At 32.2% G+C, this 22,195-nt stretch overlaps 3 protein-coding genes across 3 annotated transcripts; 1 reads left to right on the top strand and 2 right to left on the bottom strand.

Moving 5' to 3' along the window:
• Positions 1-2,270, bottom strand: LOC119833819 (organic cation transporter protein-like). The gene is made up of 3 exons (XM_038358010.1): positions 1,923-2,270; positions 1,126-1,533; positions 1-921 (listed from the first exon to the last, which is right to left on the bottom strand). Exons 1-3 carry the CDS (start codon positions 2,267-2,269, stop codon positions 192-194), a joined length of 1,485 nt encoding a protein of 494 aa, XP_038213938.1. The 5' UTR covers position 2,270; the 3' UTR covers positions 1-191.
• Positions 2,271-3,197: 927 nt separating this feature from the next.
• Positions 3,198-13,522, bottom strand: LOC119833817 (organic cation transporter protein-like). The gene is made up of 5 exons (XM_038358008.1): positions 13,411-13,522; positions 7,051-7,432; positions 5,996-6,403; positions 4,189-4,435; positions 3,198-3,831 (listed from the first exon to the last, which is right to left on the bottom strand). Coding segments are annotated over exons 1-5 (1,467 nt in total). The 5' UTR covers positions 13,412-13,522; the 3' UTR covers positions 3,198-3,402.
• A 2,623-nt stretch (positions 13,523-16,145) lies between these two features.
• LOC119833991 (ribosome production factor 2 homolog) lies at positions 16,146-18,721 on the top strand. The gene is made up of 5 exons (XM_038358257.1): positions 16,146-16,250; positions 16,337-16,552; positions 16,909-17,182; positions 17,634-17,775; positions 18,414-18,721. The coding sequence occupies exons 1-5, from the start codon at positions 16,228-16,230 to the stop codon at positions 18,704-18,706; spliced, it is 948 nt and encodes a 315-aa protein (XP_038214185.1). The 5' UTR covers positions 16,146-16,227; the 3' UTR covers positions 18,707-18,721.
• Positions 18,722-22,195: the final 3,474 nt, after the last annotated feature.

The following is a 22,195-nucleotide window of genomic DNA, read 5'->3' on the forward strand; positions in this document are numbered from 1 at the left end:
TCCATGAAAATAACATCTAGATCAATTGTCATCAAGCAAACGCTTCGTCTAATGTGAGGCAAATATAGATTTATGTAAAAATGTCCCAACTCAGAGCCTACTAAACTATCAAATAAATAATAATGTACTAATACTTACTACTTCTGTCTAATTGTCATTATAATAATACGAAATGTTGAAAATACATTACATTAATTTGTATTTGGTGCCTTAGAGTTCTCAGTGTTTTCTCTGTGGTCCAACTCATTTTTATTTTCCGTTTGTTCAATTGTATTTAAAAGCACCGTTTCTTTTGTTTCTGGTAAAAATATGCAAAGTGAAGCAGCGCACATAGCCAAGACACTAAATATAAGTATTGATACCCACTCTACACCAATATTGACGACGAACGGTGCAATGAAACCTCCGAATCTAGCAAATACTGATGCGAAACCCATCGCCGAATTCCGTATAACAGTGGGGAAAATTTCAGAGGAATATAAGTATATCTGTACAAAAGATGTATAAGCTCCAATCATACCGATTATAGCCAACACTCTTGTCACAGTTTCCAAAGATCGCGGAATTACTATAAACAATAATAATGAAATAGCTGCTACACTAAAGCTAGTTATTACACTCGTTTTTCGTTTTAAATAAAGTGAAGCTAATACAACTAGTACTATACCAGGTATGAGACTTGTCGCTGACAGAGCGACGTTTACATAAATATTGCCTTGTAATCGACCTATATATTGATTGATACCAAAAAACGTATGAGCACAACACAGCCAAATGAAGGCTATAATCAGAGTGTATCTCCTAATCTTTGGCGTCTTAAATAAGTCTAAATAGGAAGCGTGCTCTTTCCTTTCTTCATGTAACGCAGCCATGTATCCTCTCACAACAGTTGCTTCTATATCTTCGATTGGCATGTTATTCCTGAAACAAGCGTCCGTTTGTGTTAAATTAGTTGACTATAGAAAAAATATGAAGTATACTTCTAATGTTTTTATAAAAAAACAACAGGACCGATTTTTAAAATTCTTTCACCATTAGAAAGATGCAACTTAACTGAGAGACATAGGCCATATGGACCCCGGGTGAAGCCGAGGCGAACATACCCTTATTAAGACAATTACTTACTTCTTCGCGATAAATGTTAAAAGTTCGATGGCTTCCTTCTTCCTACCCATTGTAATCAGCCATCTCGGTGATTCCGGTATCAGATAATAATAAAGTAAAACGAAAACCCAGGGCAATGAGGTCACCAATTGTAAATGTTTCCAATCTCTTAAGAAATAAGCGATTAGCGGAAGTGACAAATAGCTGATTATATATGACATTTCTATGAGACCTGGCAAGTAAGGTCTAAATGATTTTCCGAAGAGCTCGATCACAATAATATAACAACAGAGCATAGTGCCGCCCACTGCCACTCCTATGAAGAAGCGGCAGACCGCAAACATCCAAAATTCCGTCACTGCGGCAGAAATTGCCACAAAGAACACTTCTGCTGTCAATGCAAGCAAACAAGCAATCTTGCGTCCGTATCTAAAAGAAAAATACATATTTAAATGTAATAGCTACCGTACTATCAAATGTATATTTGGAAATAAAATAAAATTACACGACTAAAAGAGCCGATGACATTAGTAATTATAAACTCAATATAATTTATGTATATAGGTAGGTTAGTTAGTTAGTTACACACATTATTTTTAAAGAGTTTAGTTATTTTTGGGATGATTGCCGTGCAAGTATTATAAAACAATAGCTGATTAAATATATACGTAGTCAAACACACGTGTTTTAACTACATTTGATTCTTCAAGGTCGAAAAGGATGATCCTTATTTGTTTTCAATATTATATTAAAAAGGGAATATAATTTTCATCTGACGAGGATAGCATGTATTTCCAGACCGGATAAGAAACACTTACCTGTCTGAAATGTGTCCATAAAATATGCTTCCAGCTAATATACCAATTTGCAGCATAGACTGGCCTAAGCTGGCTAAATGACGTTTATCACAAATTAAATCCCACTCACTTGATACCGAATTCATAACGTTGCTTGTATCATACTCCGGGTTGTTGCAAGGACAAAAATTTGATGCATTATTAGCTCCCTCATCCTTACACACATATTCAGGGTTTGGCAAAATAAACACAACGTTTGTCAATTGATATTCAGTAGGAAACCGACCTATAGATATAAGAAAAAATATCCACAGCTGATATCTGCCGGATCGTCCTATGGTTGTTTCTATTACATCTTCAACCTCCATTTTATGTAGTTAGAATACGTGCTTACACTGATGCTAACGTAACTAGAAATAACACATCACTGTCTTATTTTTCAAGCACAATTAAACATTTTACGGAAGGGAATGGCACAAGTCATTTAGTACTAAATTAATGAATTCGTTTCCCACTTATTATGTTTTAAATATCATTGTGTTATTTCAAATGATATTCAATGTTATAACGAGTGTAACGTGTACATAATTTGTGTAACGCACGTTTAAATAGACACCTATGGAACGCGGGTAAAATATACCTACCACATTTTTATCAGTTTTATAACTGAGTTTTGATAAAAATTATAATCGTAATGTTCACCGTTTGAATTGGAAATTGTTTTATAATATTTTTTAAGCATATTTTGTTAGGCATCGCTACAGTTCCTTAGCTCAGGACAGAGGTGTAGTGTGTAATAATTGGTCAAGATTTGGACTTTGAATCATTGTAAAATCAACAACCAGACATTTATTTTTGAAAATCTTTTAGGTAATGCCCAAAATGAACGTTGTTGGGGTAGTATTATATAGAATATATGTGTCTCACTCATTTTTTTAAGTTAATTTTATTGTTAATAATAAATATATTTTCTGTGTAGACTGTCAATATCGAACAACATTAAAAAAGACTTAATAGAATATGCGACTAAATTATCTTGAAAGTGCCAATCCTACGTGAATGTTAGGTGAAACTATTGTTAGGGAATATTTGCTAATACGTTTTAGTTGGAATTTGCTTTTGCTGTAGTAATTTTTCACACATCACTAATTTACTTATATTAAATAATAAAGGCAAAATGTAATCATTTTTATCTTATATGATTTCAATGGTAGTATGCTACGTTATCAAAAGTTTGAAACAGCAATTAAGTTTTAGCCATAACAATTTTGTTTCATTTAGAAAATAAACAAAACATCATATTCATACTCATATTTAATAGTAAAATTATAGTATAAAGATTCATAATCACAGCCTACACAAACGATTCATTAACACAATTCCAACAATTACACTTATCAATTAAAGACTAAACATTACAAAATATTTCTACAATTAAACAATCCAGAGTGCTGGGAATACTATATATAAATAAAATAATCTTGAGGCAGTTATGAGATCTTTACTCTTCCCCTTCTTCCAATGTGTCCGGAAGTTTCTTTCCTCTCGTATCAGGTAGAATTAAGCAAAGACAAGCGCCCACTAGTGGCGTGATACCGAACAATATAGGCGGCAACCATGAGCTACGGTGCCCCAAAGTAGCTACGAAGGGGGCGACCATAGACCCTATTCTAGCAACAGTAGAGGACAAACCGACACCAGAGTTCCTAACAACTGTGGGGAATAACTCTCCAGCATATAAATATACTGTGGCAAAGGATATACTCATACCCCAAAGACCAGCACAACCCAGAATGAGATAACTGGCCTCTGATTGAGGGACAACTGTAATGAGCAAGCAACTGAGACCAGTCACACAATTGGAGCTTATGAGAGTGATCTTGCGGCCGAGGATTTTGTTGGCGTAGATGGATATGAGGGTTCCGGGTACCTGAAAGAACAAAATAATATAATTATTAACAAACGATGTTATAGTATAGCAGTTGCTTCTTTCTGAGGCTTAAATTCAGATAGCAATGTTACAAAATTACATTCAAATTTGTAAAAAAAAAAAACAAAAAATTTTAAAATACAAACATTAAATTTCTTATAAATAAATAAGTCTGTAAATAATTAGACTTTCACACATTTTTCGTACAATGACAGGGCATTCTTAGAGCGTTAGTTTATTAATTAGATAATTCATCCACATCGAATTAATCTATTACGACTTAGAGATATTATACTCTTTATATTATCATTCATCTGGTTTTTTGTGAGTTCTATTATTTAAGTGGTATAGACTTACCAATATTGCTGCAGAAATGGCGACATTACTGAATATATTTCCAGAAACGTGTCCAATATACTGCGATACTCCAAAGAAGCAGAATCCACACACAAACCAATTGAAACAAATGGCTAATGTTCTAGCGCGAAGCTTTGGAGTACGGAATAGTGCTATAAAAGATGCACGCTCTTTATTTGGATTGCTTTTTACTTCCACGGCCATCTTCTGGGTATATGACGATATTCCTTCTGTTGGGCGTCCGTTCCTGAAAGTAAGAAAAGTTTTCTCTTATGTTATTTATCGGAACAAACAGATTAAAAAAGAAAAAACGTTAACTGTCTATTAATTTCTTGGATTTCTACTTGTCTCAACGTTTCAGAAGGAAACTGTCTTGTTTGCCATACTGCGTTAACAGAGACCTAAGGTGATTTAATCATTTTCAAGCTGATTTCAGAGAAACCGAGTTTGACTAAGAGAAAATTTAAATATTTTCTATGCAATGTTTAAGTAAAAGGAAAATTGTATATTTAAATTCAACCCTATAATTTTCTGAGGGTTTTGAAAAAGAGCAGATAAAAATATAATATCTCGAAGAATGCTTTTTGCTTGTATATTATACTAGCTGTCCGCCCCGGCTTCGCCCGTGGTACATATAAAGCCTAATATCTCCTCAATATTTTTATTGTAGGGCATCTAAAACTGAAGAATTCAAAACAGACCAGTAGTTCCTGAGATTAGCATGTTTAAACAAATAAACGAACAAACTCTTCAGCTTTAAAATATATAGCTGTCCAGTTGAATATCTGAATTATTGCGATTATTTGAGTTTAAATAGTGTCAAACGAACTAACTAACCCTTCAGCTTTATAGGTATACTGGTTTGGATGTTTCAATAAAGATATGTTACGGAACCCTATTTTTTTCCAAAATAAAATATAGTCTATGTTACTCGTGGATAATGTAGCTTTCGAATGGTGAAAGAATTTTTAATATCGGTTCAGTAGTTTTTGAGCCTATTCATTACAACCAAACAAACAAACAAACAAAGTTTTCCTCTTTATAATATTAGTGTAGACAACACTTTAAACGCCTTATCCAGCTATGTATTGCAGATAATGGCCATCATTTAGAACAGTTGATTAATTGAAGTTAAAACTTGTTAGGTTACTCATGCAATAAGATATATCTGTTAAAATCTTGTTTCTTTTAGTTTGTCGTATATTACATTCCAAAATGTGTTCCAAACTTAGAACTACCAATCGTTGTTATAAATTTGGGTGTATTTCTTTTGCCCGGGTTCGATTCCTGATGATGTAGATTTATCTTTGATCAAAATTGGGCGTGACTCCTTTCAGCGTATTTTGATATTTGTCGGATTCGCCTGCTACGGACAGTTGAAAACATCAACATGTATAATATACCTAACCTAACCTAACCAAACACAAGAAAATACTATGTATAATATGCTTGCATAGACCCAACTCAACTCATCTCAAATAAATGAAAATATAGGATTATACTATTTTGTAAATTCGATTAGGATTATACTATTTCGCAAATATTGTGTTGCATGTTAATAACAACTATTAATTTTAATACCACCAAGTTAGGTATTAACCACAGTTACGCCTGGAAACATTTTGCAATGTTTAATTCACAAGGCGTTAGCTAATAGCGTAAGATATAACCACAGATAACATAATACTATAGATATTACGATAGTTATAACATAATAATTTTTATCATATAACATTATTTTTATTTTGCAATTAGATTTTTTTGTTACAATAAACGCTACAGAAAAAGTGTGTGTTATTATTGTTACCTTTTTGCTGCAGTTTCCAGAATCTTCAGAGCTTCTTCGTCCCGTCCAGCAGTTAGCAACCATCTTGGCGATTCCGGGAGTAGATAATAATAGCTCAGGAATAATACTGATGGCAAAGAAATAGCAAGTTGGAAGTGGTTCCAATCCCGCAGGAAGTAACCAAACAGTGGTAAAGACAAATGGCCGAGGTTGAATGGGATTTGATATAGGATGCCAACGGCGTCCCTGTATTTAGTGCCAATAAGTTCCATGGTGAGGACGAAGCTAGTGACCATAGTGCCTCCAGTGGCCACAGCTAGAAAGAATCGAAGACTTGTGAACATGTGCCAGTTGACTGAATATGCAGTTGTTACTCCCGATATTAGTTGGAGGAATACTGCCGCCAAGAACGGTAAGCGCCTCCCAAACCTGGAATTGATTTAAGCCATACTGTGAAAGTGCCAGGTTTTAGTTTATAAATAAGTAAAGTCTTTCTCTTATCTCCTAGGGTTATGAAAAATAGATAACCGATTCTCAGCCCTATCCGATATACACAAAATTTCATGAGAACTGGTCCAGATGTTACGGAGAAGTATAAGAACGAACATTGTGATACGAGAATTACACCATATTCGTAACAAATAGCTAATATATTTAATTATAAATGTCCAATATAAATAATTATTCGTAAAAAATATCTAATATGGTTGATGATTGATGATGTCTTTTAATTGTTATTTTTTTTATAATACTGTATACTCACTAACGGAGATTGTTGTTAGTTACTGAGAATGAGCTAATATTGACCATATTAAATTTGCGTCATCGCAATTTTTATTACGATACATATGACGTAATGTAACCGTAAATAATAAATTTGCATAAAGATGGTCAACTCTAAACTATTTGTATATGAAAAAATTGGGCATAACACTTATCGAAAGTAGGACAATGTCCGATTGAGCTATATTTGCTTAAGTAATCTTATCCGGAAAGTCGTCTCAGCTCTCCAGGATGTAGTAATTTAGCGAGGGGCGGTGATACTATATATACGATACTTATATCGATATACGAACCTGTCCGACAAGTGACCAAACACCATATTCCCAACGAGGATACCAAGCATGAAAATAGTTTGTGTTGCGTTTTTCAGCCACTCTTTGCTGCACACAAGGCTCCACTGGGACACGATTGTGTCTCCGAATACAGAGTGGTCGAACTTGTACTCGGTACAGTTTGCTGAACAATGATTGTCATATTCGTCATTTGTTGAACACGTGTAGTTCATCGGCGGAGCCAGGAATATTATGCTCATTTGATGCCAGGCTACGGGAAACTTTACGAGGAATACTATAAAACAGATCCATATCTGCCATTTGCCGATGGCTCCTATAGCCCTTGTTATAGGATCTTCTGCGGAATTTTGATTCTCTGCGTCCCTTGTTTCGTTCTCCAACACTGAAATCAGTAGAAATACAAAGGGTTAATTTGAGGTGTTAAAATGGTAATCTCAATGGAGTCTTGTGTGCAACATTTCAACCACGTGAAAGATATAATTAGTTTTTTTTCATTATTATTATCTAGGTATGGAATTTGAAAATCTATTCGATATGAATTGACTACACTAGAAATAAACATTTTAGTGACTATCAGTAAAATTGTAAACAATAGCATTGATAGAAGTACAAAAATATAATATAAATAAAAAAATCCACGGGATCTAATTAATTATTAATATACATACAATAATTTCTCTTGTTGCCTCATAAATTAAACAAGATCTAGTTTGTCTAGTTATTATAAAATAACTCGCTCCTAGCTACATATTCGGCTGATCATTTCTCCTGCCAGGGCCAGTGACAACGGATAATATTTATGAATACATTAACATACATAATATATTTCCATACAACTTTGTGTTCGGTTCACTGTCATTTAATAAAAATTGCCTATAAAAATAGCAATAAAAATATTACTGTATTTTTATACAATCAATTAATTGACTTGTTGCCTTTTAGATAAACCAATTTCTGACGATTTACATAGAAATTACTAAATACAGAAATTGTTCGCGTACAGCTCAGTTACATTTAACGCACAACAAAACTCTACATTTCTATTTTATTTTTTATTTTTAATGTAAAACACTCACCAGTTTTATTTTTAATTTCCGTTTCAGTTTCCACAATCATTTTATAATTCTGTTCATAAAAAAATCTAATAATAAAATAGCGAGTGCACCGCACCGTCCGCGGGTATCGAGGTATCTAAAAATGTTTCAAAAAGCACGCGCTCTCTTGCATGATTGCGTTAGAACTACGGTTTCCTCCGTCTAAATAAAATAATTGAATAATATGCCGACTGACGAAAGGTCTCAATGAAATAAGCTTGGGATATCGACTATCGTGTTATGAAAGTCTGGCTGCATGATGGCATAAGCGAGTGAGTAGATTAACCAGGATTTTTTATTTTTATTTGTTCTTATTCATCTTTTATAGTTAAATAGGTGATAAATAGATAGGTATATAATTGTGGTGAAAGTTTAGAATTGCTTTTATAATAAATAGATTTTGTTGGCGTTTGAATATCAGTTATAGAGATGAAATGTGCTCTTCATTGAGATAGAATTTAATTTAAAAATAAAATATATGTAACCATTTGTATAAATGTGGCATATTTCTTCCTATCCTTATTTTTATTTCTATGATACTGAATTTTTGTATCTCCTATTAACAGTAACTATATAAAATTTGTCCCAACATTCCATTCACTTGTAAATAATAATAATAGTATGTGTATGAGCTGCCATTGGCTACTATGCTACAATAATATATGTATTGTTATGTACTGAGTACGTTCAATGAAAACCCATTCATATTGTGCTTGTTCATTCATACATGGAAATATTTTACCTGCTTGTAATAGTTGACATTAATAGTAGGCTAATATGATAAAATGATCTACAATATTGACTTTTTTGTTGGGTACGATCTAATGGAGCTTATTCTGAGATACTACAGATATTCATAGAAAAACTGTTTGGTTAATAATGAAAAATAGATACGTAATTATTTTTTGCGTATTTGTATTAAATTAACGTAAACATGTAGTAAAATAACAGTACACAAGGAAATAATACGCCCTTTGCGCTACGCCTTTTAATTTGATGATAAATATTAACGGTTTGATGGTTGACCTTTGTTATCGGAGGCGAGCCCCGTGCCACAGATAATGTAACATACGTGATCGTGTGCCATAACTCATAGTTTTCCAAGAAACATGCAAAAACCAGTGAAAACTGCTTATTTTAACATTTCTAATAATGGTGCTGGAAACGGTATATTGAATTGATATAGTGTTTCTTTTATGTATCAGAAACTTAATCAACTATAGCATAATGCGATGTTGAAGTCTGGGTCCTTTATCCTGTCATCCTCTAGTCCTCAAGCTCTCTTAAGTTCATTTTAAATATTCTGTATTTGATTAATGACATAAAAATATTGTACCTCATCAATGTAATGTATCGAAGTTCCAAATACTATTGACTATAAGCTAATTAAGGGTTTATAATCGATGATTATAAGCGTTGCAAAACATAATGCTGTCTGGCGATTATGACCATGTGTCTTGACCCCAGACGATATAAGTTATGAGGTCATAAAAATTAACTTTTGATAGACATGAATTGATATATTTTATGTATTTTACATGTGTTTTAATAATTAAACAATGCGTGATTTTCGATGATTTATCATTTAAGTTCAAATTTTATTATGGACTTTCTAACGAACAGACAGATATGGTATGGGTTATTACATTGCTTATTTTTTAGTTTCTAAATATGTTTATTTCTAATAATTCGTGTATGTTAAAACGTATATGTCATAATAACGACATATACAGAGAAAATTAAATCTGATGAAATAGGTTACTATAGGTCGTTTTTGAAAACATAAATTAATCATAATAAGAATGTCACTTATCAAGATATAGAACACACTAAATAAACACGCATGAGGAAAGTTACAAAGTAATAGTTTCGTGGTGTGAAGACTTACTGTGAACATTGAACTGTGATTGAAAATATCGTTTTAATTGGTTTTTTATCGAGTTAAAAGCTATCAATCGGTATAGCGCAAGGGGCGTCTTACTTTCATCTTTATTATTTGATTATTCGTGCATTTATTTTTACGTGTTATTAAAAACATCGTTTTGGTATTATAATTTTACAACAAAAGTTAAAGTTTTGAATAATTAATGCAATTGAAAACACGTCTTTTAATAGACGTTCCGTTTTAAACGTCGGAAGATTATTTATTCGTACCGTACTTTTTTTTTATTTAATTATTATACTTTATACTGTCATTTATTTTGGCGAAACACTATACTCGCAATTGACTTAATTTCAAACCAATAAAAGGTAGTCCTAATATAATAAATCGCAATTTTTCCTTAGATATATAACATCTCTGTTTTTTCTGTCACAATCCGAGTTTGAAACTAATCAATTTTAGAAGCCAAAGTCATTGAATATAAGTAGAAAGTTATAAATATTTCTTAGAAAAACGCAGCCCTAGTTGGGGAAATTTAATAGCATCGTGTCAAACAATAAAACAATAATATAATTAACTATTTAACGTATTAAATAGAGCTATTATTTATAATAATAACTCGTACAGACGCATTAATTACGAAATAACTTCACTGTCTTGCGTGAGACGTCGTTATCAAATTAGGAATATTTGCACATCGTGAGAAATGAAACGTTTTAGTATAAATAAAAAAAGATATTGTGTGTATGATAAATTGCATATAAATTTATTTAACTCCTATGGTAATTACCGAGCTATATCAATAACATTTATTAGGCTTTATTGTGCATCGCATAATTCTACTAGTAATAATAAATAATAGGTGCCTAGAATTAAAGTGTTCTCGTGGAATTACTATGCGATAAGAACTAAATGACAGTAGAGGAATTATGTGGTAAAATATTCTTATAAACACCACAGATTATACTAGAACAATCAAATTTTTAAACGTAACAATCACTACAAATATAAATGCGAATATAACTCTGTCTGTCAATCTCTTTTGCTCACCTAAACCATTGATTCGATTTGGATGAAATTTGTTCCAGATAGTCTTAGACCCGAGAAATGATATACGAAAGCTGCTTTTCCGTAAATCCTGTGGGAACGGGAAATGCGTGTGGAGAACCCGAGAGATTGTCTATATTGTCATATTCTACACGGATAAAACCCCGGTCGAAAAGCTAGTATAAAATATATACGGATTCATAGAAAAAATGAAAGAAGGTGACATTCAGCGTGGGCTACATTAACGGTCAAGCGGAAATTGCCTCGAATTAAAATACTTCCTGAGATCCGTTCCGTTGTCCAGTTTTTATGTTGATTTGTTAATATGAACACGTGGTATATAATTAATAAATGATTTTTTAAACAAAGAAAACATCAGCATTTTGACTGGAGACAATAGCGTGGCAATTGAAACGCAAGACTAAAAAACAATAATATTAAAATAAATACCTGTGCTTGTGAAGCACGTAGCTATCGCAATTTTGAGGTATGATTGTAAATGTTTAGCATTATAATTGTTCGTGTGATAACCTCTTGCCTACGTACCAACTGAAATACCATTGACCCAATTCTCTAGGTGTTTTTGGATACGTAATATATTAACAAGGTAACTCACTATAACATCATAATAATATTATAATTACTTAGCTGCAATATTTAATAAGTCGTAAATAATACTCATTTATCATAACAACAATAATTTATTACTTCGCACTTACTACCATATCGAGGAGATCATTTTATGATGATCAGATATACATTTTTTATTATACTCTTTAAATCAAGTACATACATAGTATATATGTTTATGGATATGCAGTCGTATTTTATATCGTTCTTAAACTTGCTAGTTCAATATTCGAAAAACAAACAATTTTAATTACTATAACACTACAACAATAACACATTTTCTCAATGACAATAACAATATATGTAACATATATACAGGCATAATTATAAAAGCATTACTGAAACGAGGTGCTTCTTGCCGCGCCTCGGTTTCTTTTGCAAATAACGAATATGCTATCGAAAAACTGAGGATGACATGCAAAACGATAAATTACCAGACATCCTGCAGACAACAACACAATTAAAGTCGTGATGTAAAAAATTATAAATCGAAGAACTTTTGCTACGTCTGCAAAATACTTTTTTTTCAGTTTCTGCAGAGTTAGTATTTATTTCTTTAGAGTATAAATTGTTTGTTTGATTTATTGTTCTCACCCAGGAATCACTGTGGACTCTTCGTTGTAATTAAAAAATATTATTTTGGTCCAATATCCATTATCTAGGTATACATAGCATAACCTATTTATATAACTACCAATATAGGAACGAAAAGGCAATGAAAAATATTGAAAAATGGAACAAAATTCTATTTTTGAGATCAGACGTATTGGCATGGGTCATCTACTAGGTAAGAATCATTTTTCATGATAATAAACATTTTAATCGCATCATAATCTTACTATTTCAGTGACAATTTCAGTCTTTTAAGCTGTGCTTAGTGTTTTCTAGTCTTGATAGATATCGATATAATAATATGTATATGATTAAACTTCAGCCCTGGACTTTACCGATTTCAAATATTTTATGGGCATAGCCTTGTCCATATACGCTGTGGCCTCTTACTGCGAAATAATACAATAAAGTTACATGTTTTTAAAAATATCAAGCAATAAAATTACATTTATGATGATGATAAGTTAAATGTATCTTACAACATTGGATGAGTAGATATTGTAAGCTATAAAATTGAATCAAAACATACCTCATCAGCCTTGTCTTACATTATTTTTTTTAATATTTTGAATTTTAGAAATCAATAGAAAGTTTTGGCGCCATCAATTGTTTCTTAATGAAGTTAATTAAAATTTAACACACCCTATATATATACCCTACCACACCCTATTATAAATGAACTGTTTTGTTAAAACGTATTTCAAATACTGTTATACATAATCAAGATTCGCATTTAATCTTATAAAATGAAATAAATGGTAAAACATAAATAGCTATCTATTACCAATGCTTATAATGAGACAAATGTACGTTATATTTCACCTACAGTAAAAATGTAACATTATTATCAAAATTCAATTTAATGAATAATTTGTAAACCGAAAAGGCACGTAAAACACGATTTTGCGAAGCATTGTTCTATAATTAATGTCTTGCAAGGTTATAATATTTAAAAATATTTAAATGAACTATTCGAAATTTAAAAGTTAATTAATTAAGTATACCGTAGGTATGTTATTTTTTCAAACACGGAACGTTCTTAAGTTTTTTGTGAAATTCACCTTAAAAACATAATTAAATTGAAAAAGTACTTACTTTTGCGTGTTTCAATCCCAGATCACACAAAACGGCGAGAACTAACCGGCGACAGAGGCGGCGGTCAAAAACATAGTGACGCCCGCCGCCGTTGATTACTGATAATATATAAACAAACGTGTCGACATAATAACTTCGAGGAAAACCTAAAGCTCGAGACTAAAGCCTCTTTAGAGTTCCATACCTACAAATTGCGCGTGAATGTTGGCTATTTTATTACCTCAGTTTTACGATTGAGTTTCTATTAGGTATATCAAATTGCTATTTACCAAGACAATTTTCGGTATAGCTATTGGTGAGTTTCCAACAGTACAGTCAAGTAATGACTAATCACAATGTTTTACGTTTCGAACAATAATAGGTAGACACGTGAAATTTCTACAGTAGGTACAGGTAACAACGGTTACATACAATAATTTAAAATCAACAGATCTTCTCAGATAAGAAACGAGATTTTTCGCGATTCTCTGGAACCCGTCTAGTTGCAAATTTTACCTCGCCTGGTTATTTTTTACCAAGTCCAGCGTGTGTAAAATGTTTTTCCTCTCTGTAACTCTCACGTGTTCTTTGTGTAGGCGCCGTGACATGAATCAATTAAAATCTAATTACTTTTTTTTACTTATATAAAAACGCATTGATAATTGATATAGATACCACATATGTTTATTTTTAATTTTTCAAGTTATACTTATATGAGACGATCTTTACTTTACATGTACCTGCAATAATTTAGGTAATAATAAAATTAATTCCAATATAATAAAAGCTTTTACTTTTTAAGACTATATAAAACAATAAATCTATACTAATATTATAAAGCTGAAGAGTTTGTCTGTTTGTTATTTGAACGCGCTAATCTCAAGAATTGATGTTGCTGCTGCTCCCCTTTGAAAAAGTATTTCAGCGTTAGATAGCCCATATATTGAGGAAGGCTATATATGTACGACGGGCGAAGCCAGGGCGGACCGCTAGTGTGATCTATAACTGCGTCGATGTTTGGTAACACAAGAACACGGTAAATATATTATTCATCAAGTATCGTCGTGTATCTTCATTATATTGTAAACGACTATTACGTTTTTTTTTTGTTTTTTAGTCATTGCGTCACGATGTACAATTTGAATAATAGTATACAGATGTTCGAGTTTTTTTTCCTTAAAATACTGGTATTTTAAGTATAATACGCGTATCAGAAGGAGAAACCCTTGTCTGGACTAGGGTTTCTCCTTCTGATACGCGTATGTATTTTTGTATGATATTATTATGTTTTTCACATCCATATTACTCGAATACCACCAGAAGGAGGATATCAGATTTTTTGGATGGCTTACGCATACGAATCCAACATAGAGAGGCTCACTAGAAAAAAAAAATGTTTGGTGGGAATTATTGCCATAATTAATTTTTTATTCAATTATACTATGTTACCGGATTTCAGAATCAGATCATTCATAAAAACCTACTCACAATATTTTAATTTTAACGCTTTTCTGATTATCTTTTAAAACTTATTATTTATTTAAACTAGAAACGTGACGGATTAAAAACGGGCTTGATTTTTAAAAACCTGTATTATCCGATATTTCTTAATTTTCACGATTTAGTACATTATCTATGATTGTAATAATTTAAATAGTAAATCGTAGTATGCGCGGTTATTATTATTTTTGAAACGAGAGTTTTTTTATAAATTAATTGCTTAAAAAATGTTTTATCATATTATATAAATGCATTAGATAGTGTTGATTTTATATTTCATAATATCTGTGAACATTTTCCTTAAGTTTTCCCTCTGGCTTTAAGTGACTGGACCGGTTAAGTTTACCGCATGATATGCCTTCACTACATAGGTACTTATTGCAATATTTGAGGTGTCCCAATTTTAGGTTTTTAACCGTATTTATAGGTATAAATATGTGATAAAAGGTAGATATATAAATCATAAACACAAAATAAAAAGTGAAGTTGGTTGAAAAAAAATCATATAGGTTTTCCAAAGTCTTTTCACATGAAACTATGCAAGTACTTATTAACGTAAAAAAATACAATAAAATCAAAATCAAAATAAATTCAAAATGTACACAATAGTATATTAATAGTTATTCCCGCCATGCGATACGTAAACTGTAAAGTTCTTCGCGTCATCAACCATAAATAATATACTACTTATTATACTTTTTTTTTGTATCTTAGTTGTAATACTATGTACATAACATCGCGCATACCATTTAAAGCATATTTGCACGAACACGCAAACCCTAAGGATAGGGCGAAAGGTACAAAGGTTTTACAAATATTTTACGCAAGGAAATCATAGAGAAGAATTAAAACTAATATTACCATTCATCACTGCACAGTGACTGCTAGTATATGCCCGTTTTTATTACGTCATAATAACATAATAAAAATGCTGACGTAATTATTCTGTGATTACTGATGTTTTCAAAGGTATGTATGAAATTTGCAGTGATTTGAACATGTGATCATTCATTCGTTCATGGTGTTAACTGTCAGCTTATCATAATAAGCTAACAGTTAACACCACGCTAATTATCAATTATTAATACTATTTCTTATTTATTATCGCAAAAATATTAAAATTGTGAAAGTTAGTTTGTTTAGTTAGTTAGTTATAATGTGGCTACAATACGTACACTTTCATTCAATATTGTAGTTTATGGCCAATATTATGGCAACTTGTACCGACTGCCAATCTGTCATAATGACTTATCTGACATTTGACAATATAAATGTCTCAACTCTCAAAAATCTAAATAACCACATTACCACGTGCTGAGGATAGTAATATTAAATAAAATGGGTGTAATACAAAGAATAAAGTAATAAGATTTATTTGGTATATATTGACAGTAACTTAGCCTTTTCAATTTGAAGATTATATAAAAACATAACTATATTATTGCAGGAAACCTACAACTCGTAAAGGTAAAAAGGTGCTACTTTCAAAGGAACCAAAGGCGATAGAGGGTCCAAAACAGTGTATATTTTTACAAGGCAGGAATCCATCGGAGAGGGCTAGAAAAGTGCTGAAGGATTTATATGATTTGAAAAAACCAGACGCGGCGTTTTTAAGCCGGAAAAATGACTTCGTACCTTTCGAAGATGCCACACTCATTGAAAAGTAAGTTTGTTTTTCATATTATTTTGTAACTGATTTCAAGTCTGTGAATTTAAATTTATTACAGATAAGTTACTTTATTTCAATCTACCAATCTTGGAAAAATTCATCAAACTATTCAGTATGTCATCACAATCTCATGTTTGTGATGACATACCAAGAAAGCATGTCATGATTTCTAGTTACTATTCCTAGTATGTTTGACTGGAATGTCTGTTATAATATAATGTATTGACATATTTGATAAAAGTATTTTGTTTTGTAGAACATAAAATGAATTTATTTTATAAGTATGGTTTTTTCATGTCTTATTTAGATAGTACCAATAACTAATGATTGATTTAAATTGACTTATTCAGGCTCTGCTACAAAAAAGAGGCAGCTCTTTTTGGAGTTAGTTCACATTCAAAAAAGAGGCCCCACAACATAATATTGGGAAGAACATTCAACTATGGGGTTTTGGACATGATTGAACTTGGTGCCGATAACTTTAAGGCAATGTCGGAGTTTCACAATATGAAAGTTTTAGCTGGCATCAAGCCCTGCTTACTGTTTAATGGCCCAGCCTGGGATTTAAATCAAGATCTGAAGAGATTGAAATCGCTCTTCACAGATTTTTTTCACAGGGAAAAGGTAATAATTTCAGTAATCTATTTCATATGAGTATGTTTCTGATGAGCTGGCATAAGTGATTTAATTATTTTTTGTGGACTTATAAAATACTCAATAATTCAATAATAGTATGTTTAACTATGCCTTTTTTCTGTTTCAATGATATAATATTCATTGACAATCATCTGTATCTTTTTCTGTTCACACATCAAATATTTGAATGAAATGTACATTTTTTTAAAAAGCTTAAAAAAAGTTACAACTATGATTAAGGTGAACTCTCAGATGAAATCATACTATTACATTATTAGTTCTTCTAAATGGTTACCTATTTAGATCACTCTCATGATAGGAGTAGCTGGCGGAGCGCTGTGGATGCCCTTTGCCCCAGCTAGGGGACATAGGAATCTAAATCAAGTGTTTAGATTACAAAGACTACTTTTTGATTCAAATTCAATCACTTCTTTATCAGGTTGAAACAATAAGACTGCAAGGATTAGAACATGCACTTAGCTTCACTGCAACAGATGATGGCAATATATATGTAAGGTCCTACAGAATACTGCTTAAGAAGAGTGGACAACGCACACCAAGAGTAGAACTTGAAGAGATAGGTAAACAAGTGAATCCCTTTTTTTATGTCATCGTCGGAATTGGAGCTGGTGGGTTGTCTGATGGTAAGCGCTACCACCGCCCATGAACATTCGGAGAGGTGTGAGGTTGATTTTCGACTTCAAATTGGAAAAGGATTGACAAGAGGAATATAGGAAAGGCCTGGGAAGAGTAAAGAAAAGGATATGGTCCTCCAGCTCCCCCGCTCAACGAATGAAACACAGCAGTATGCTATTTCACGCCGGTCTTCTGTGGGAGTGTGGTACTTCCCAGTGCGATCTGGCCCAATTCATGCTGAAGCGTGCTCGACTACCACATGCTATATCTCGTCCTTCGTATCAAGCAAAGCAAACTCGATGATTCCAAAGTGAGTCATGTAATTATTTGAATATTGCACTAACTAGGTATTGCTACATACAACCTACCAAAACATGTAGAACTAGACACTTGAAACTTTTTACTCACTAAAACCATTTGTTGAGTAAAAACTTTGAAACAAGTCATTGAAACAATAATAATCATTTTATTTATTTTATTTAACCTGAATTTTTTAAATAAAAGTGCTTTGGAAATTCATAGGGAGCCATAACTTTAATCAGGATATAAACTCATTCATATTCATTTAAATTTTCTCATACAGGTCCATCTATCGACTTTAAGCTGAGAAGGACTAAATTAGCGTCAGAAGACTTATTCAAGGAAGCTTGCCGAGTACCAAGAGAGGTGAAGCCTCTCACCAAGAAGAATATTTCCAAAGATGCGTTTGGCACAAAACTTGGTCGTGTTCATATGGGTAAGCAAGACATTCAGAGGTTACAGACAAGAAAGATGAAGGGTTTGAAAAAGAGTGCGGAAGAAAAGAAAGAAATGCTGTTGAAAAGAAAGAAAGCAAGGAAAGAAGCGAAGATTGCACAAGCAATAGATGGACAATAAATATTTTGAATCTTATATTGTGTTTTACTTTTATGGACATTTGTGTAGTAGATGTGGTTTTAATGATAACAATTCAATATTATCCAAAATTGTTAATTATTGTGTAATCTGAATCTTTAAGTCAGACTGTCTGAACGCCGCATGAGCCACTATTATGCATCTGCTAAGAAAGGATTTTGATGAATTCTGCCCCTTGATGAAGTTTGTACCATTGAAAATGTGATTGAGGCGAGATGTAGTCGAAGCTGCGGGCAACAGCTAGTAACTAATTAGTTTGGAACTAGGTGTGGAAATCCCCAAGACTAACTTTTCCTTTACTACGCGGGCGAATTGCCAGTAGCTATTAGATATAGAATAAAACTTCGCTAGAGTACGTGTAACAAAAAAATTATCCGCTTATGATGATAAACGATTGTTTATTGTTTTCCTGTTCGATCTTAAGACGTATAGCTCCGGTAATTATGTGTTTTGAGTAAAACGTTCCGACGATCTAACTCGATAATGCTATTTACCTCCATCAATTATAGATTTTATAATAGCATTCTATGTATCATGCTATACTTATAGATAATAACATAGGTTTAGATACATGAATAAGATTAAATTGAAAAGCATGTATGGGATAAATTTTTATTCCTAAATTTATCCGAGTAGAAACAAACAAAATTAGCTTCTAAGTAGCGTTTGCAGTAATTCCTAATTTAAAATGTAAACAAAGCTTTTCATAATTATACGTATCTCAAGGGGGTAATTTTTTCACTTTAATGTGGAAGTCGAGCACACTTGGGCAAGAATTGAAACAGCTTGAACCGGGGAAGGAGGAAGGACCAAACCCCTACAGGAGATCGACCCGAAAAAATGGAGTACGAATGCTACTTTCGGGGAGTTGGCGGCCCGATTTTCTGACCCTTTCCATTCCATTCCTTTATTCCTATCACCAATCCTCTCCTTATGTTTTACCTCTGCGGATGTTCATGGGCGATGATGTTCTGTGAACAGCTGAACCACAAGCCTGCTCTATCATCAAAAAACAATTGGTGATCTACCAGGTCACCTTTATCCTTTACAAGTGTAAGTATAACTTGTATGTATTAATATATTATATATGTATACGACTCTAGTATAAACTCAGAGCTTTTGATTTCAGACGTAATATCAAATATTTTATCGAATTACAGAAAGTTTTATATCCTTTATTGTGCGAGCTTGCTAATATAAAGATAGGTATAGAAAAATGTAAGATAAATTTGTTTTAAGTATACCCGTTGGTCAAAGGGGAAGGATGGGTACATGTATTACACTAGCACACGCATTACTCCCTTTTATGGTAATGATACGCATTATACAATTAGGCGTCTAAGTAGGTAGGTACAATTTAGAGTCTAATAAAACCCAAATTAAGGAAGCGTAGCGCTAGTTTAGTTATTACCAAATTAGCTGTCGGCTTATGCACACTTCCTAGTTTTTACTCTTATGTAATAAGGTATTTTTAGGATATAAATACCTACATAGTAAATTTCTTCTTTAAAGTTGATTAAGGTTAAATAATTATTTCAATTTCAATCGTCTCATACGTCCCAAAAACGTAGGAGGTTCTCATTTTGATTGTTTTTTTTTTTTCTGGCTCTGGCTTCATTACGATAGCTCCATGGGATGACCTTGGGTTTGCAGCCGATTGACGTAATTTTTTTTTACATTAAATAGGAAATTGTTGTCATTTAGTCCCATTTTAGAATTGGGTACATCCTACTCGCTTGACGTCGATGACCTATTATGTAAAAAATGGTATCATATATTTAATTAATGACCTATTTCACAACAAAATATTTTTTTACCATAACTTTAATACAGTTTGTACGGTAGTGTTTTGATTATTTGTAAATTTTGACATGTTTTATAAGTAATTCGATTATATAAATAGCTCCAGTTTTATCCGTCTTAAAAAAAGGTTCTTAATTTGCCTGTATTTTTTGTGTTTGTTACGTCAGAGCTTCGATTGGGTGAACAGATTTTGAAGATGTTTTATTTTTTTGAGAGCTAGTTGTTTTACTTGAAATTTGAACGAGTTCTGACAATTTGAAGGTGGTTTTATTTAAAATTTTAATATTTTTCAACTATCATATTTCCAAAGAAGAATACATCCAACATGATTCATTCACAACAAGAGTTCATAATATACATGTCAGCATATCTCAGGTAGTTATTTTTTTTTTGTTTGAATAGTTCACATTGGGTATCACAGCGTGGGGTGTTTTAGGTAAAATATAAGAATGCATCGCGGACTCCGAAATAACGGTTCTCTATCTCGCGTTGTCTCTAAGACAACGAAGTGCAGAACAACCATAATAATAAACTGCAACTTTTGCAGGTGTCAGGTCATTTCAGTATAAAAGGATATTCTGATCCATTTCTCAGTCAAAAAATGTTTGTCATGAATAATTTTACAAGGACATGAAAGCTCTGCGCTTTTGCTGATAAAAGGTATCTGAATGTCACGAATGAACGTGTGAACGTGGAATCGAATCGCGAATGATGATATTTTGTTTTCTATTCTATTTTTTTCTTCTTTTCACTTATTAAATCAGCCTCATGTCGTTTTCAGAATGTCTGTGAAAAGAGGTGGTGGTGAGAAAAAAAATTGGTTGGAAGTACATACTATAAATGCACATTAAATAATACACGAACAATGTTTTTACGTTACGCGCAATACCATTAAAATGTTGGTAGGTATGCTGTTTTAATCAGATCGATACAAAGTATAATTTTTATTTACCTTTAATTACCCAGTGACTACTAAGTTGTAATTGATTTATTTGTGTTTATAATTGTAGAGTAATATAGTGTTAAAGAATATAAATGTCAGTTTAAAAATAAATTCGTATCTATCAATGCAAAACTTAGCAAAAAGTAACAAAAAGGAATTATTGAAACCAGCTTTATTAAAACTTTCTTATTTAAATAACCATTTCGATTGTAGCTTCTGATACTCCTGTCATCCATGGTATGCGTGCTGGGAAGCTTTAGATATTGATTAGGAATAGGGCTCCCAAAAATTTCTCACTTTTTACACTAAAATGAAATTAATTAACGAAAAAAAAAATAACAATCTATTTCGTAGATAAGTAATTAATTTCCTGCTAATTACTAAAATAAAATTTTTACTCATCACACCAGGGTTACATAATTATCATCTATTTATACGCATAAATTCAAAATTTTTGGTTTGATAAAATTTCGTTTAGTAGAGTAGGTAATTTCAGCATTTATAGGCTGGTTTATAAATCCCGACGCAAAAAGAGAGGTGAAAGGTACGGATGAAGAGATTTTTAAGTTCTTTTAATATTAGATAATGGTGACCTATGTGCGACTGTTGTTAAAAAAATTGCTGGTGAACATCGGTTGAGACTTGAGACCTTTGGAGACCATCAGCTGTTTTCTAGTTGGTGAGGGAATCTAGCTAAATTAATTATTACACAACTTCGTCAGTTT

This window comes from Zerene cesonia, chromosome 18 (assembly GCF_012273895.1).
Source record: "Zerene cesonia ecotype Mississippi chromosome 18, Zerene_cesonia_1.1, whole genome shotgun sequence".
NCBI classification, from domain to species: domain Eukaryota; kingdom Metazoa; phylum Arthropoda; class Insecta; order Lepidoptera; family Pieridae; genus Zerene; species Zerene cesonia.